Source organism: Semicossyphus pulcher, unplaced genomic scaffold, assembly GCF_022749685.1.
Source record: "Semicossyphus pulcher isolate SPU_LCO1_2020_fin unplaced genomic scaffold, fSemPul1.0.p SCAF_20, whole genome shotgun sequence".
In the NCBI taxonomy this organism is placed as follows: Eukaryota; Metazoa; Chordata; class Actinopteri; order Labriformes; family Labridae; genus Semicossyphus; species Semicossyphus pulcher.
Window position 1 is genome coordinate 7,264,437 of NW_027211694.1, and position 14,412 is coordinate 7,278,848.

The 14,412-nt window shown below is 40.3% G+C and overlaps 2 protein-coding genes across 2 annotated transcripts; one reads left to right on the forward strand and one right to left on the reverse strand.

Moving 5' to 3' along the window:
* Window positions 1-62: 62 nt before the first annotated feature.
* Window positions 63-7,806, reverse strand: tcp11l2 (t-complex 11, testis-specific-like 2). Its single transcript, XM_069671319.1, has 10 exons — window positions 7,736-7,806; window positions 4,555-4,735; window positions 4,331-4,463; window positions 4,114-4,234; window positions 3,803-4,026; window positions 3,547-3,683; window positions 2,038-2,213; window positions 1,776-1,957; window positions 1,511-1,683; window positions 63-1,386 (listed from the first exon to the last, which is right to left on the reverse strand). The coding sequence occupies exons 2-10, from the start codon at window positions 4,721-4,723 to the stop codon at window positions 1,124-1,126; spliced, it is 1,578 nt and encodes a 525-aa protein (XP_069527420.1). The 5' UTR covers window positions 4,724-4,735; window positions 7,736-7,806; the 3' UTR covers window positions 63-1,123.
* Window positions 7,807-9,663: 1,857 nt separating this feature from the next.
* Window positions 9,664-14,233, forward strand: depdc4 (DEP domain containing 4). Its single transcript, XM_069671322.1, has 9 exons — window positions 9,664-9,760; window positions 10,167-10,590; window positions 10,760-10,911; window positions 10,999-11,194; window positions 11,332-11,582; window positions 11,734-11,876; window positions 12,066-12,191; window positions 12,317-12,395; window positions 12,848-14,233. Exons 1-9 carry the CDS (start codon window positions 9,685-9,687, stop codon window positions 13,045-13,047), a joined length of 1,647 nt encoding a protein of 548 aa, XP_069527423.1. The 5' UTR covers window positions 9,664-9,684; the 3' UTR covers window positions 13,048-14,233.
* The last annotated feature ends 179 nt before the right edge of the window (window positions 14,234-14,412 follow it).

Sequence of the window (14,412 nt, forward strand, 5' to 3'; positions counted from 1 at the left end):
ATACATACACATTCCCATATATTGTTTAAATTTCTTTTTATTCTTTTTTATATTAATTGTATTACAGAAAAAGAAGAACAATAACTTCTCACATTTTCATGTAAACTTCTATATAAGTACATAACTGCTTTTCTCTGAACAATAATCAGTCCATTGGAAATTTTCTCAAAATCACTTTTGAGTTCAGCACCTTTCACTTCCCCACAGGTTCTAACAGCCAACACAGCAATACTGTAAAAACTACAGTACCTCAAAATGTAACAAACATAACGACTGAATCAATAAAACAAGTATTCCACTGGCAGCGATAAGTAAAAGTATAGAACAAACAACATGTGACAGATACTCAAACTAATTACTCAAGTAAAAACAAAAACGACTTAACTCCAACACAAAGCGACTCATGCAGACAATTCATTTTCTTTCTTTGCAAAGTCAAAATCACCACCATTATTTTTAATATTGACTTTTTTTTTCTTTTTGTGCTCTTTAGTAACATCAGTGGATTAAACAGAACACACACTTTAATTCTCAGGCTGATAAAAAAGTTAAAGGGACAACAATCAAAAGGACCAACTCCACAGGAAAAGGGCTATCTCATGGTCTGCATAAAAATGCTAAAAGGTGGTCATAGTTAACTGTAGTAAAGATGTTAGCTACCTTAGATAAATAACATTGTGATTGTAAAGAATCTGATATGCTACTCTGCTACGTCTTTAAATATATAATCTTTCTCGTCTGTGCTTTATAAAGCTTTACTGTATGTTTTAGACATACTAAGGGTATGATCTTTCTCTAGGAGTTTGACTGTAGACTTATCTAAAATGAGGGATCATGATTAGGTCCAGAAACGGATCGTTGTAACACTGGTTTTCTGGTTTGTAGATGTAAATGTTCACAGGAGAACATATTCAGGAGCATCTATAACAAAGAACGCAGGTCACATTAAATGTCGACCCCATGGTGCCTTAACTGCATAGCCTTCGCTGCTAAATGTAGTCATAAAAACTACACACATTGAAGGCAACACACTGGCTAAGCAAAGCACTAGCTGTTGTAGTACGTTAGCTTTAGCTAAGACTAGCAAAGAGACTCCTTAGGCCGCGTGAGCCAAAGTTTAGTTTTATTTGGAGGTGACGGAGTCTTGAGGGAGGTCCTGAGGAGGGTTTGCTGCTGGTGGGTTGTTGCTGAACAACAGCTTCCTGATGATATCTGCGTAGAAAGGTCCATAGACCATTTTGTTGTAGTCCACCAGGGAGTTGAATTTAGCTCCGATCAACGCCAGTTCAGGTTTGATGGCAGTCAGGCCGGCTGGTACCTGTTCAAGTTTGACCTCGGGTTTAGGAGCGATAATGAGCGCTGTGAAGTACTGGTGCACCCGATCCTCTGCACAAAGAGAAATATATAACAGGTTAGAAAATGCCAAACAAACCTGGTGTACTCTGCTAACAATGCTAACAATGCCACTCCCACCAATGCATATGACTCTTTTATGCTCTATTTTACTCACCAACAAGAGTGCGGATGGGGTTGTCCTTCTGAGTGATGCTGCAGATCTGGCCTTTAAGTGTGTCCTGCAGGGCTGGGCTCAGTGCAGGGTAGCCCCTCTCTGTCAAAGACTTGTTGAGCTCACAGCAGATCTGAGCACTGACGCCCTCTAGTGCCTCTTCTAGCTTAAAGCCCCTACAGAAAGAAGAGCATGAAAATCAGTGATGATCTATTGTATGTTTTTATACAGATTGTGGATTTAAGATTAAAACAAAATATGAACTGACGGGCTGTGCATCCCGTCCAACAGCACACTCGTCATCCTCTTCAGACGGTCAGACAGTGAAGACAGACCCTGGATGGGCCCTCCGATGGTGCTGTAGACGATGAGCAGCACCTCATTCACCGCCTGAACTCGCTGCAGCTGACACTGAATCTCTCGCAGACGTGTCTCATCAGTCATCAACGTCTAAAAAAGGGAATATATAATGACTTAAGAGATAATAAAATTCCCTCTCAGGGACTTACACAAATTCAAATCACACTCACCTCAGGTAGAGGACTCTTGCTGTAGTCCCATGTGAGGAGGCTGAGGAAGGCAGTGTTGATGACCTGGAAGGGCCCGGGCACCACTCGCTGTCCTTTAGTTTGCTCTGTGGGGACGGAGGCCGACTGCAGCTCCTCCAGTGCTGACTTTATCCACGAGGTGGTGTGCTCCAAAGCACCTGAGGAAGTTTAGTCTTCATTAACAGTGTGGCCTGGAAAAATATTTAACTGGCCAAATAACAAAATTAACATGAGTATGTTTTTTATAATTCCATGGTCTTGGTGAATACTCAATTCTGATTGGCTGCAGGTTGTCAAATAATTTCAGATAATTTAATGCAACTTTTTAACAAGCTAGCATCTTATTACAGCCATGAGGGAGTTACATACTGATATGATATGATATTTACTTTGTGTCAACAGTACAGAGTGTGAGCTGCCAAATCATCCAATCCAATCCACTTTATTTATATAGCACATTTAAAAAAAACATTACAACAGTAAAATGCATAGAACAGCACACAGGAATAAACTGTAAAAAACATAAAAATTCATAAAACACATAAAAATACAGCAATAAGACGATAGAAATGACGCAGAAAGACAAAGACCACAAAAACCCTCATGCTGGTCATATCTAAGACTCGGCCTATTTACTTTGTGAACAATGTTTCCATTGCGTTAAACCTCATCGGTATTTATAAGACCAGGGAAACTTAGTTACAGCTTTAAAAGGTGACATATTTTAGCTATGCAATCAATTTTCTATTATTTCAATGTGTTTTTGAATCACGTTGGTAAAGTTTGTTTCATTTTAAAAATTGTATACATATTTTAATTGTATTATTTTTCAGTAGCCTCTCCTACCTCCTGAAACTAACAAGGCGTTTTGCCATTCAAAGGTCAGACCTTAGCCACGATTGGCTGACAGTATTTGGAGCGAGCAATCCCAGGTGGGGTCACTCCTAGTTTGTAGAAAACAAGGCTGCTCTAGGATCAGTTATTCGGCCTTATATGTACGAGCCAGAATCACCAGGAGGTATCGGAATGGTAAGTTGAAATCTTGACAACGACTTAACTACAAACTAGTGCAAGAAGGCAGCCTGAGGTGAATGGTGGTGAATGACGATTGGTTGATTTCAGAGAAAGCAAGGTCCTACGTAGAAACCTGCAGCAGTTCTGAACAGCCTATTTCAGAGGCGACCTTTTTAAAAATGTAACTATGGAAAAACACGGAACTATGCAGTTTTCACTGGGAACAATAAACACCCAAAAAATGTGACACCCATGCAAAATATGAGAACATCCATTCAAAAGATACGGCCCCTTTAAAGAACAGTAGATTGTGATTGCTAAATGCATGAAAACAAAAATTAGTGGTCTTATTTCGCGAAATAAATGGTTCATCCCAGAACAATAAACTCCTGATAATAAACACCTCGTCGGGCATTATCCCTTAGTTATAACACGCTTTGTAACTCGATGGCAATAGAAATAGTGAAACCAACTTACTGGGTGTTTTGTCGAGGATGCTCTGAAAACTCGCCCTCTCATATTCGACACCGTGCCTGTGCAACACAGACCTCAGATTACTGATCGTAACGTTGACCATGTCCGCCTTCATCAGGTCCAGCACACGGAAGATCTCCCTGGTGTGTCAGAAAGAAGAGCCACGGTGAATAAGTCGCTAAAAACTGAGCTCACAAAATGAATGCATTCTTTGAGACAGATAATAAATAAATGCTTTAAAGGCAAAGTGTGCTCCTACCTGAACTGTGTCACCATATTATCTGTGTTTTCGCGGAGCTTCCTGATTTCCTCATCCCGGACAGGTGCGCAAAACTTGCCCATGGTGCTGATGATAAACAAGGCAAGCCCTTGGATGTCTACAGCGTCGTTGTCAGCCTGCTGACGAATCAGGTCCATGTCCAGCACCTCCACGATCTGGGTCCTCATCCGGTTGTTACCCGGAACAAGGAATGAGAGTAAGATCTGTCCAAGAAGGAAAATGATTCTACATTTTAGTTGCTGCAGTAAAGCCAAAGGATTTCTACAGATCTAGAGAAAATGTGTGCTGACCTCTCTGATCTCCTCCAATAATTTGATGGCTTGCCCGTACTCAGGCGGGTCGTCATTCAGCTCGGACTCCAGGATGTCCCAGAAGGCCTTGTGCACGTTATCTCTGACCAACTTCCATAAGCTAAAAAAAAAAGGTTGTGCTTTTATCTTGGCAAGGATGGTGGTACTTCTGTCGTTGAGCATGCAAAATAATTGGATGCATTGTTTCATACTTTACCTGTCCTGAGGTAGGGTGTTAAGCTCCAGACGGAAGTTAGGGTTCACAGTGATCTCATGAGCGATGCTGAGATTTGACAGGTCTTTGGCAGACTCCATGACCTCATCCAGGGTTAAAGTTTTGGGTGGGCTTGCTGTGAGAGCAAAAGATTGAACAAACTTTGTAAAAAAAAAACAAATAGGAGTTAAAGCTAAAGTCAGAGGTTGTCCGGTGAGCAAACTCACAGGAGGGCGAGCAATGCTTGCTGGAGCAGTCGCTCGTGAAGCTTTCCCGGGAACAGTCGAGGTCGCTGGCCGACGTCACGCTGTCACAGCGCTCTGACGAAGACTCCACATCGCTGCTCTGATCCTCGCCGCTGGATGTGGAGGCAGGTCCCTCATTTTTTAGAGGCATCTTGGGTCACAGCTGCAAACAGGAGATGGAAATGAGACATGATTTTCAAACACTTTGTCTAACTCGAACTTTTCAGCAAGTCATAGGTTAATAATCATTTAACTTTAACAGGAACTTAAAAAAGTTAATCATTCCTCCCTTGTTTGGAAGCTGTTGTCAAGAAAGCTGTAGATCTAAGTTGTCCCCAACATGAACTGCAAAAATATCCAAATCTCTCCAATAGTTTTACATCTGTACTTTACTTCTTAGTAAAGTCAGCAATACCTTTTTTCCAGTATCACAGACCTCCATTGTGTTATAAAAACTATTAAGTATGATGCATGTGCTGACTTGTTGCACTAGGTGACAATTTCCAAGACAAAAGGTATGGTACTTAATTTAGAGTCACTCCCATATGTATTTATTCAACTGATAAAAAAAGTGTTGACAGTTGGCTCCCTTTGTAACAATTGTAACTCTTGATTTTCCTCGCTGACGGTCGCGTTCCTTTTTAGACTGTTTGCCTTCATCTGAGCGTCGAGTTTTTTTCTTTTTGTTTGGATTTTCACTTATTTTTGAATCTGTTGTCATCGATCTTTTCTTGTTTACTGTTTACTCGCAACACTTGCGGAGACTGGAAAAGCAGCCGCTTAGCTCCGCCTACCCTCTCTGGCAGACCAACCACTGCTGGCTGATGGAAAACGTGTCACTAACTGGGCGCCACTTGTGATTTTTTCTGTGAAAGTCACACCAGACACGCAGTCCATAATTTTGCTTTCATCAGTGTGCTATAGGCTCAATCACCATTGTGTTACCTCATTCGATGATACATAGTAACTTAACAGACATTTATTTAAATTAAAATGTTCAAGATTATTACTTCAAACAACAAAAGGACTGGAGCTGAGAGACACAGATAGAGTATGGAAGAGTATTGACAGGTAGACTAAAGCATTGTTGCTGTTTTTTTTAAAAGAATTTGCTGACAATAACAAAACTATGAGCAGCTGAATCAAAGTTCACTGAAAAGAAAACAACTTAAGTAAGCTTCATCTGAGTTTTACCTGTTAGAGGAAGCGGTAGAGAGACTATTATTTTCCACCTAAGCAGACGTCGCTGTTGCCGAGGAGGCAGTGTAACAACAACACCACTCAATAAAACAGTTGGCAGGGCCAGACTCCATGGAAACTAAGGCATATGCCTTATTGCACAATTCTAATTGGCAACATAACAACATGAATTGCATGAGGTAATTCATTGGAAAACACTTGATGATTGAGCATGTGGTTACTGCCACAGGGGCTGACAAAGGCAGGACGAAAACAGAGCCTATTTCCACAAACAACAGCCTGCTTCTCTTGAGGATAAAGGGACACTGTATCCGGGTCGATCGACTGTGTCTCCAGAGCGACACCGGACAACAGAGGTGCTTCTCAACCGTCAAAAGCTCCTGTTACACCTGTGTTGTCTTTCATCCACGCACGTGTTTTTATCATCATCACTTTCAGCTAAAAAAACACACAAAAATGTATCCTGATTACTGTAACACCTTTTATTAAGTAGGCGTCTGTCTAATATCATATCAGACATACAGTGCTGGCAGAGTGACCCTTGGGTGTTCCTGTCCCTGTGCTCGCTTATCTGCTGCCAAAAATGAATGCACACTCCCTCGCTGCTCTTTTGGTTTAAAGATAGCCCAAGGGGTGAGGATGGGTGTGGGGGAGCGTGAGTGACTTCCACCGACCCCTGCTGCGTCCACGGCTCATTCATTACATCATCTGCTAGACTTGACAGCTAGGTCACGAGCAAACCCAGTAGGCCAATTTTCAGAGATTATCTAGAGGGATGGGGGGAGTTGTACAGTCCAGAAAACTGATTACGGATTAAGTGTACTCTGTCATCTGCTGCTTCATCATGAGAAATCCTCTTTAGGTAGGTTGGATGTTAGGTAAAATAAAATGATATAACACCCGTACTGCAAAAACAGAAAGATAACAACCTATACATCTGACAAACATGCTATGATAGTGAATAAAAAATATTAAAAATTGTTTTGATTGATTAAAAATATTGAGTTTACCTTAAAATACAGTACTGGAATGCAATGTTCTATATATACTTGCATGAATATCTGCATAACTTGCCCAGTAATTTTGGATGATTGTCATATAGGCATATACAGTAAAGGTTATTCCTTTATTTGCACGTCTTCTGATATGAGGTACATACTGTTACAAAAACAAAGACAGCCTTCTGGGATCCAGATTTCACTGCAGTATAATGTAAACAAAGCAGAGGATCAAGGGGGCTGGGCTTACTACACGGGGACTGTCGGTATTGGCTGCAGCTTCCTGTCTCTCACCCCTACATGGAAACTGTTTGGTTACATTGCTGTGCACATGGATAAAAAAATATCCACACACGCGTAAGAATAGGGTACACGTGATCTGAGCAGCAGACCAAAACAAGAACAACATGCACATTTAAAATAGCACATTTGACTTTGATCTAGCCAAAGCCAAAACAAAGAGTGCAGGAATACTGGATGCATTACGCTTTTAATGCTAAAGACAATTCGTTGTAGTTGACTGCCAACTTGTCACTGCTGTTTATAGTATGGCAGCGATTATATACCAGTCTTTGTTACTTGTTGTTACTTAATCAAACGCTCTGGTAACAACAACCAAGTACAAATCGAGTATATTTAGAGAAATTGGTTAAGAACACTTTTATTGTAAAAGACATTTGCTGTGGATAGCTGTCACCTCGTCGCTGCTGTTTACAGTATGGCAGCGTTTACATGACACTCTTTGTTACATGAGCGAACGGTCTGGTACAAACAAACGAATGTTAATCCAGAAATGGGTTACATTTAAACTAGAAGTTATTCTGGAACCTTCGACGACCCTAACCAAGTTTCCGCTCCACAACAAAGCCAAACTCAAAAGAAACGTAAAACTTGACGAAACAGAGCCAGCCGACTAATTTACAAGTTTAAGAAGATAAAAGGTGCTGAACTAAAATGACTCTTACCTCATTCAAGTCTCCGGAAAGGGATACTAACAGCAAAAATAGCTAAGCTGCCAAATGGAGATTGGTCGTTGTCGTCCGGGTAGAGCTCGTCTCTCTGTTAAAGGTCCTTCGTTACCCCTGCTAGCTCCGAGGACAAACAGGCGAAACCACTTCATACATAAAGGGTGTTTAACTGTCAAGCAAGGGCAAACAAAAGGTTTGTCACAGCAGAATCAAGTGTTTTGATAGAAATATTACTTTTAAAGTGGAACATGAGACTAAGATCACACATTCAGTTCGGGAATGTTGATGTAATACGCTTTTGTACACTGTAGAACCTTTATTCGAAATGGTATGTTCCGCCCTGCTTCACGTGGGACGGTCTTGTTTACGGATGTGACCTCAGATGGTTCACAGTTTGTGTCTGGTGAAATGTCGAGGGGGGATTGCTAGAAGAGTAATTGGTAACATCTCTGTCACGAAATAGTTGTCATTTTATGCACAGTTTGTCCACGACAATGACTGCTTTTTCCTTGTGAGGGACCCTGTTTTCGGATTGGTATTAGTTTTTAGATCAGTAAGTCTAAAGTCCGTACCTCTAAGTTGTCTTCCCTGGCGCAGTATTAATTATTTGTGTTTTAAGTGTTCGAATATGGTTTATATCGGTTGTGGGCGTTTGTTGTCTGGTTATTTTTCCTCCAAGACGGTGAACGCGGTGAAAGGTAAAGAGCCCCCGACGGGTCATGGCGAACATTATTTTGAGGGATGACTATATATACACTTATACCTGTCGCCCTGATGTGTCATCTGACTGCGTTGTTATACCAGTCATCCTAATGTGTTGACTGACTGCGTTGTTATACCAGTCGTCTTGATGTGATGACTGACTGTACATAAAATTGTGCATAAAATGATTGTATTTGTATGATTTTCACTCCAAATTTGTATAGAGTGTAGGGAGTGGGACAGCGAGTCTGTAAACATAACTGAACAAAATAGTATATAAACAGCAATTACACTTAGTTATAGGTACTTAAGTGTAATTGACACTTAAGGTATAACAGGTATAACGAAGCAGTAAGACGACACATCGGGACGACAGGTATAACGACGCAGTCAGACGACAAATTCTTTGCATGTGCACACATGTCTGGCAAATAAAGCTGAAAGAAAAAAAATTAATGTTTGATGTCAAAGCAAACAATACAATTGTTCATGAGAAATGAATTTCCTAATTAAAGAAATTCTGATTGAAATTGCATTGCTAATTTATAATAAATAATAATAAGTATAAATTATAATAATAAACCCTTTATTTATGATTTATGAAAATCATGAGAAAACATCCAGATGGGTTACATGTGGCACTTGGAATAGTTGCAGCATGGCCTCCAGCAGGAGAGACAATAAATAATCGTAAGCACAACTGTATAATCGTTCTTTTGTGTGTCCACTTACTTTTAATGTATTGTTTTTTTTCTAAACTATGATCAACTTGTTGAAAAATCATATTTAAGCATATGTAACTCTCCCAAAATAGGACATAGGCCTATGACAGTATACAAATAAAACACAAAAACAATGATAATACTACTAACAATTAAAAAAAACACATGCATACTTGAAACTAAAACATTTGCCTAAATTGAAAGAATAGCTATAGACGATGAAGATGATTAGAGGCAACATTTACAGTCCTCATTATGACACATGAAACAAGGCAAATATCTACAGACACACATCTAAGTTGACATATTCCCACACTAAAATTATTTTATGTATATATCCTTTATTTAGCCTCACACTTGCAATGCTTCTTCAATGTCGTTGAAAAGTAATTCTAAGTTCAATTTTTGAGATATTTGAATAAATCGCAATACCTGTTACTGCCACTAGGGAGCAGCAGTGTACGGTCAACCGCTTAAGTTAAGTAGAAGAAGAAGTTGTTTACGTCATACGGAGGGCTCGTGATGGCGGTTGATTTGACTCCTCGCTTCAGAAGGTTGAATAGCCAAACAAGAACTTTTCGTGAAAATATACAGCATGGTAAGACCTAAGTTTTATCTATAAATAAGTTTAAAGTCAGCTAGTCTGCCATTTATATAAATACGAACACATACACAGAGTACACGCTGCGATCTAGCACTACCGGACTGTAAGCTGCTGAGTTGTGTTGGTAATCGTTTATAAAGTTATATTTGGTTATTTTTTTCCCATAGACATTCAATTTAATCCACAAAACACATAAAGATCCCTGTTTTAACTGTCAGTTGTAAGACATGTTATTTATTACCCTGCAATATTTGTGTTTGATGTTCGTATTTAATTGAAGTGACAATATGTTTAACAGTTATTGTGTATACAGGCTGTGTAGACTTGTACAACCACCTTGAAAGCCATTGGACCTGTATGAAGGCCATAATGATATTTTCAACCCTGTATGTCCTAATAGGTTTCTCTGGGCCCTTTGGTGCCACCCAGCTGTGGCACAACATTATCCACGCTCTGCAAACCCAGGTGGAGGTGCGCCGCTGTAGAAGGCATCTGCGTGTCCATCCTGAATGTTTCACGGGCTCAGACGCTGTGGACGCTGTCCTCAGTTACTTGATGCAGAACGTGGTGTTTTGCACAAGTGAAGTGTCCCGCCTCAAAGCTGCTCGTCTCTGCCAGGCTCTGATGGAAGCTAAAGTGTTTGAACCAGTTGGTACAAAGCTGTTTCGCAGAGACAAGGACGCGGCCTTTGAGGACAGCAGCTGCAGCCTTTACCGTTTTCTGGAATATAAAGTGTTACCCAATTGTGCAATGAAGGAGTGCAATAGTGACACAGAAAACGTTACACCAGAGAGACAGGAGCTAAAGAGGAAGAAGAGCTCCAGGTTGGTGTCTGTTAGGTTGTATTTGTCAGGTCTTTTAATCCATGAAATTCAACCAGAATTACAACATTTTCTGATCCATTATTTAATAAAATTGTACAGCTTTATTACCCAGCGCCTTTACACACACAGTTCATATTAATCACTATAATGCTTTCTGTTGTGTCTGGAGGCTGAAGGAACTGAGGACGATTTCTAATCCACTTGCTGTGGGACCATCAGACATTAGGGTCGAGAGGCTGCTGAGGACCATCAACCTGCGACCCACCTTGTCTTCATCGCTAAACACAACACCTGCTACTTCTGCCTTTCTGTCCAAAGCTGGTATACCTGTCTGGCCCATTTCATAACAGATTATGATCCACAGATAATTTTCTCTCTAATATTTTCTGCTCTCTCCTCCCTCCCTAGTGGTGGATGAGGTTTGGAAGCAGCAGACACTGCTGCAGCTGCTGCAGGTGGTAGACTTGCCGATGCTGGACTGCATCCTGGCGTCTCCAGCCAGAGTTCAGCTCAAGGCCTCCAGAACTCCTCTGGCCACCCAGGACCTGGTTTTCTCTAATATGTGTCTGGAGAGAGAGCTGCCCGAGACCCTTAACCTGCCTCAGTCAGTCTCTGATTAATACTTTTACATCCACTGCGCTTAAAAGTTAAAACTCAAATGATATAAACTGATTCCTGCATTTTCAAAAAAAATATAGAAAAAATAACTTTCTATTCTGTTACCTCATCCTTTGTTTTCAGGTTGGATGGGTGGCTGTCGGCAGCGGCAGACTGCTTGGAGCTCTTTCCCGACCAGCTGATTGTGGTCGCGGGGGAACAGCTGAGCCAACAAGGAGGCGACGTCTTTTTAGATCAGGATCAGGCAGAGCAAATGGAGAACCAAAAGAGACTGCTTTTTGACACAATTGCCAAATACTACAGTGGACAGGAAAAGGCTCCACTTCTCTCAGGACGCCACCTGGACATACACGCTGCAATCCTGAATTTGCTGGGTGAGACTTGAAGAGGCTTACAGTGATTTTATAGCTTCTGTTTGTTTCATCATTTTCTGGTACAGTGCTTTTCCTGACATGGAAGTATGTATTTTTTATCTCAGCATGAAGATTTTAATCCTTCTCTGCCTCCTGTGTTGATTCTTTCCAGAAAAAGGGAAGGAGCAGGACGCCATCAAAGCATCTCAGTTGTGTTTTCGACTTCTGGAGACGAGCGTGAGAGATGAACTCAGAAGACTGCTGGCTTTTATGGCCACAGCAGCTCACCCAGATGCTTGCCGTCTTCAGAAACAAGTACAATTTATTTTACAATTTCTTTAGAATTGTTTGAAAATAAGAGACAAAAAATGATCTACTGGCAGACAGATTCCAACAGACCAGAACTGTATGGGTCTATTTTTTTTTAGCATTACATCCAGGATCCCGGATTAGTTGTCAATGTGTTTAAATCTATATTTGACTTCCTGCTTTGTTTCCTTTTAGATCGATAACAGGGCCTTGGTGTGCCGCACTTTTCAGAGAGCAGTTGTCCAGAATCCTGAACTGACTCGATCCCAAAGTGAAACCCTGATGCTGTTTCTAATGGACAATTGCACTCACATCTTTAAGGTACACTTTAACTGCTTAATTCAGGTATCACAGATATGCTATTTGAAAGGCAGCAGAAAAGTTCCACCTGAATTTCCTAAAAGAAAAGCATTTCCGTTTTCTTTTTCTTCCTGTGATGATTTCAGACTCCTACGTCCCTTATTGAAGCTGTGAGAGGAACACTCAGGACGATGCAGCAGGGTAAAGATCCGGACTCAATTGCCAGTAAGTCGAATCCAGCTACAATTAAGAATGCACCTTGAGACTGCCATTACACCATCACATAAAACAACACTCAGCTGTTATGCAGACACAAACTGTTGAACTGTATGTAAAAAAAACTGTACGTAGAAGCCCAAAAGGTCAACTTAAGTACTAATTCGGTGCATCCTGATTAAACATACAGATTTTATTTTATGTAAAAAACAAACAAACAGACAATTTAGTCTAAAAAAATATCTCTACTGGGGCTGCACAATCCTCAACATTCATTTTGGAATAGATGTCCAAATCTGCAGCAAAATACACCGATATTATATTATCTTAAACGAGGAACTACAGGAACTAGGATTTTGGTCCTGAACCTACATGAGAAGTGACAATCACAATGTAAAGTGCTTATAAATGGCCACCACTCCAGTCAAGGCCTAATGCCCTGTTCCCTCACTGTGTTGCAGCGTTCACCTTCTGCCAGCAGGTGACGCCACACGAGTACGAGGACCAGCGAGAGGTGACCACCCTGGAGAGCCTCAAACAGCTCCTTCGCGACATTTCCTCCAACACCACCATACCTGTGAAGGAGAGGAGGAGGCTGCTCAAAGAGTTTGAAAAACACCATCCTGTGGTCTTCCTCCAGCATATCTCCAGCACCTTCTGAAACATACAACTGAAGGGTACTGCACAAGGCGATACAGCTCTTACACTGAATAATGATTAATTAATGCAGATCGCAGGTTTTATGCTACTGTGTGTGTTTGTAATTGTGTGTACTAAAAACTGTCAGTTGCAAAGCCAGATTTAAATGTTAGATTAAAATGGAAGCAGATATAGCATTAATACAAATGATGCTGCTACAGCATAAAAGCATGACTGCAGCTTCCCCACTTTAAGTCACTATAGGCCTACAGTAGTAAAGCATTTATTGGAAGATTTTATTTTTATAGTTTTTACTAGTCTGTAATAGTTGCCAGTGGTTTAACACTATTCCACAAACAATAAGATATTAGATGTCTATGATATCACGTGCCTTAATAGGAGCTGTCTGTGAGCCATGGAGGCTTCAGGTGTTGGTAGTGGTTGGCACTTGGTGTGAGGTCACATTTTTAAACACTAATTTTTATGTTTTAAAGATGAACACATTTTTAAAAAGAGCATTATGGTTATATTGTTATTGAATACAGTACATTTGAAGAGCGTTAACAGCTTGTGGAGTAACTGATGTAGTTATTGCAGGTGTGGATAGATACTGTATTTGGATAAAGCTAATTTCTTAGCCTCAATTGCTAGTAAGAAGTAAAGCGGTGCACTTTCATAAGGCATTAATATTGCTCCAAATTAAGAATAACACTATTATAGCAGCCATTTTTATCTATTTTTTTTCTGTTTTACTGTAGCATGTGCGTGTGGTTATGGGAAATACTGGTAAACAACACTAATGTAGCAGAAGAAGGTTTAACACAGTTGTTTTTGTTAGAGTTGAAGACGGCTCTTGCTGCGAAGGCTTTTTAATTACGAACTAATACGAAATGAAAGCTGAAAGGGTACAATAATGTATCAGGCTAACTGTAGCTCAGGTTAATGTAATGTGTTTTGCAATATATTTTTGGTTTCAGGATTCTCTTAGTGCCAGTAACTTGGTGAGACATCTTTTAATTGTAACTTTTTAGGATTTTACTTGAAAGGTCATGCTGTTTTTGGAAAACATGTAATAAATAATGACTTAATATTAATTTTTGAATACTAATTTAATTTTTGGTTAAGCATGATGCCTTAGTTGGAATTATCGTTTAATTTGTGAAGGCATGTAATCAACAGTGAAATCTCTTTTCTGTAAGCATCTTTTGTTCTACATACACTGAAATCGTGTTGGAATGCACTTTATGATGCTGAAACATGCTTTATTTTCTATTGGAATAACATGTCAAATAAAATGTTTCTCAACCAACCTGTTTTTTTGGGGGGGTTTTTTATGCTTGTGCCCTATTGAAGCCCACGAGGTCCCTGATGTGGTTGTAAGTGGTCC

Excerpts from the sequence above, each read along its gene's own strand:
- depdc4 (XM_069671322.1), top strand. The coding sequence starts at position 9,685 with ATGGCGGTTGATTTGACTCCTCGCTTCAGAAGGTTGAATAGCCAAACA. Across the intron at positions 11,195-11,331 it reads GAGACCCTTAACCTGCCTCA|GTTGGATGGGTGGCTGTCGG; the intron begins GTCAGTCTCTGA and ends CTTTGTTTTCAG. Across the intron at positions 11,877-12,065 it reads CTTGCCGTCTTCAGAAACAA|ATCGATAACAGGGCCTTGGT; the intron begins GTACAATTTATT and ends GTTTCCTTTTAG.
- tcp11l2 (XM_069671319.1), bottom strand. The coding sequence starts at position 4,723 with ATGCCTCTAAAAAATGAGGGACCTGCCTCCACATCCAGCGGCGAGGAT. Across the intron at positions 2,214-3,546 it reads CATCCTCGACAAAACACCCA|GTGCTTTGGAGCACACCACC; the intron begins GTAAGTTGGTTT and ends AAACTTCCTCAG. Across the intron at positions 1,684-1,775 it reads TTGGACGGGATGCACAGCCC|GGGCTTTAAGCTAGAAGAGG; the intron begins GTCAGTTCATAT and ends TTCTTTCTGTAG.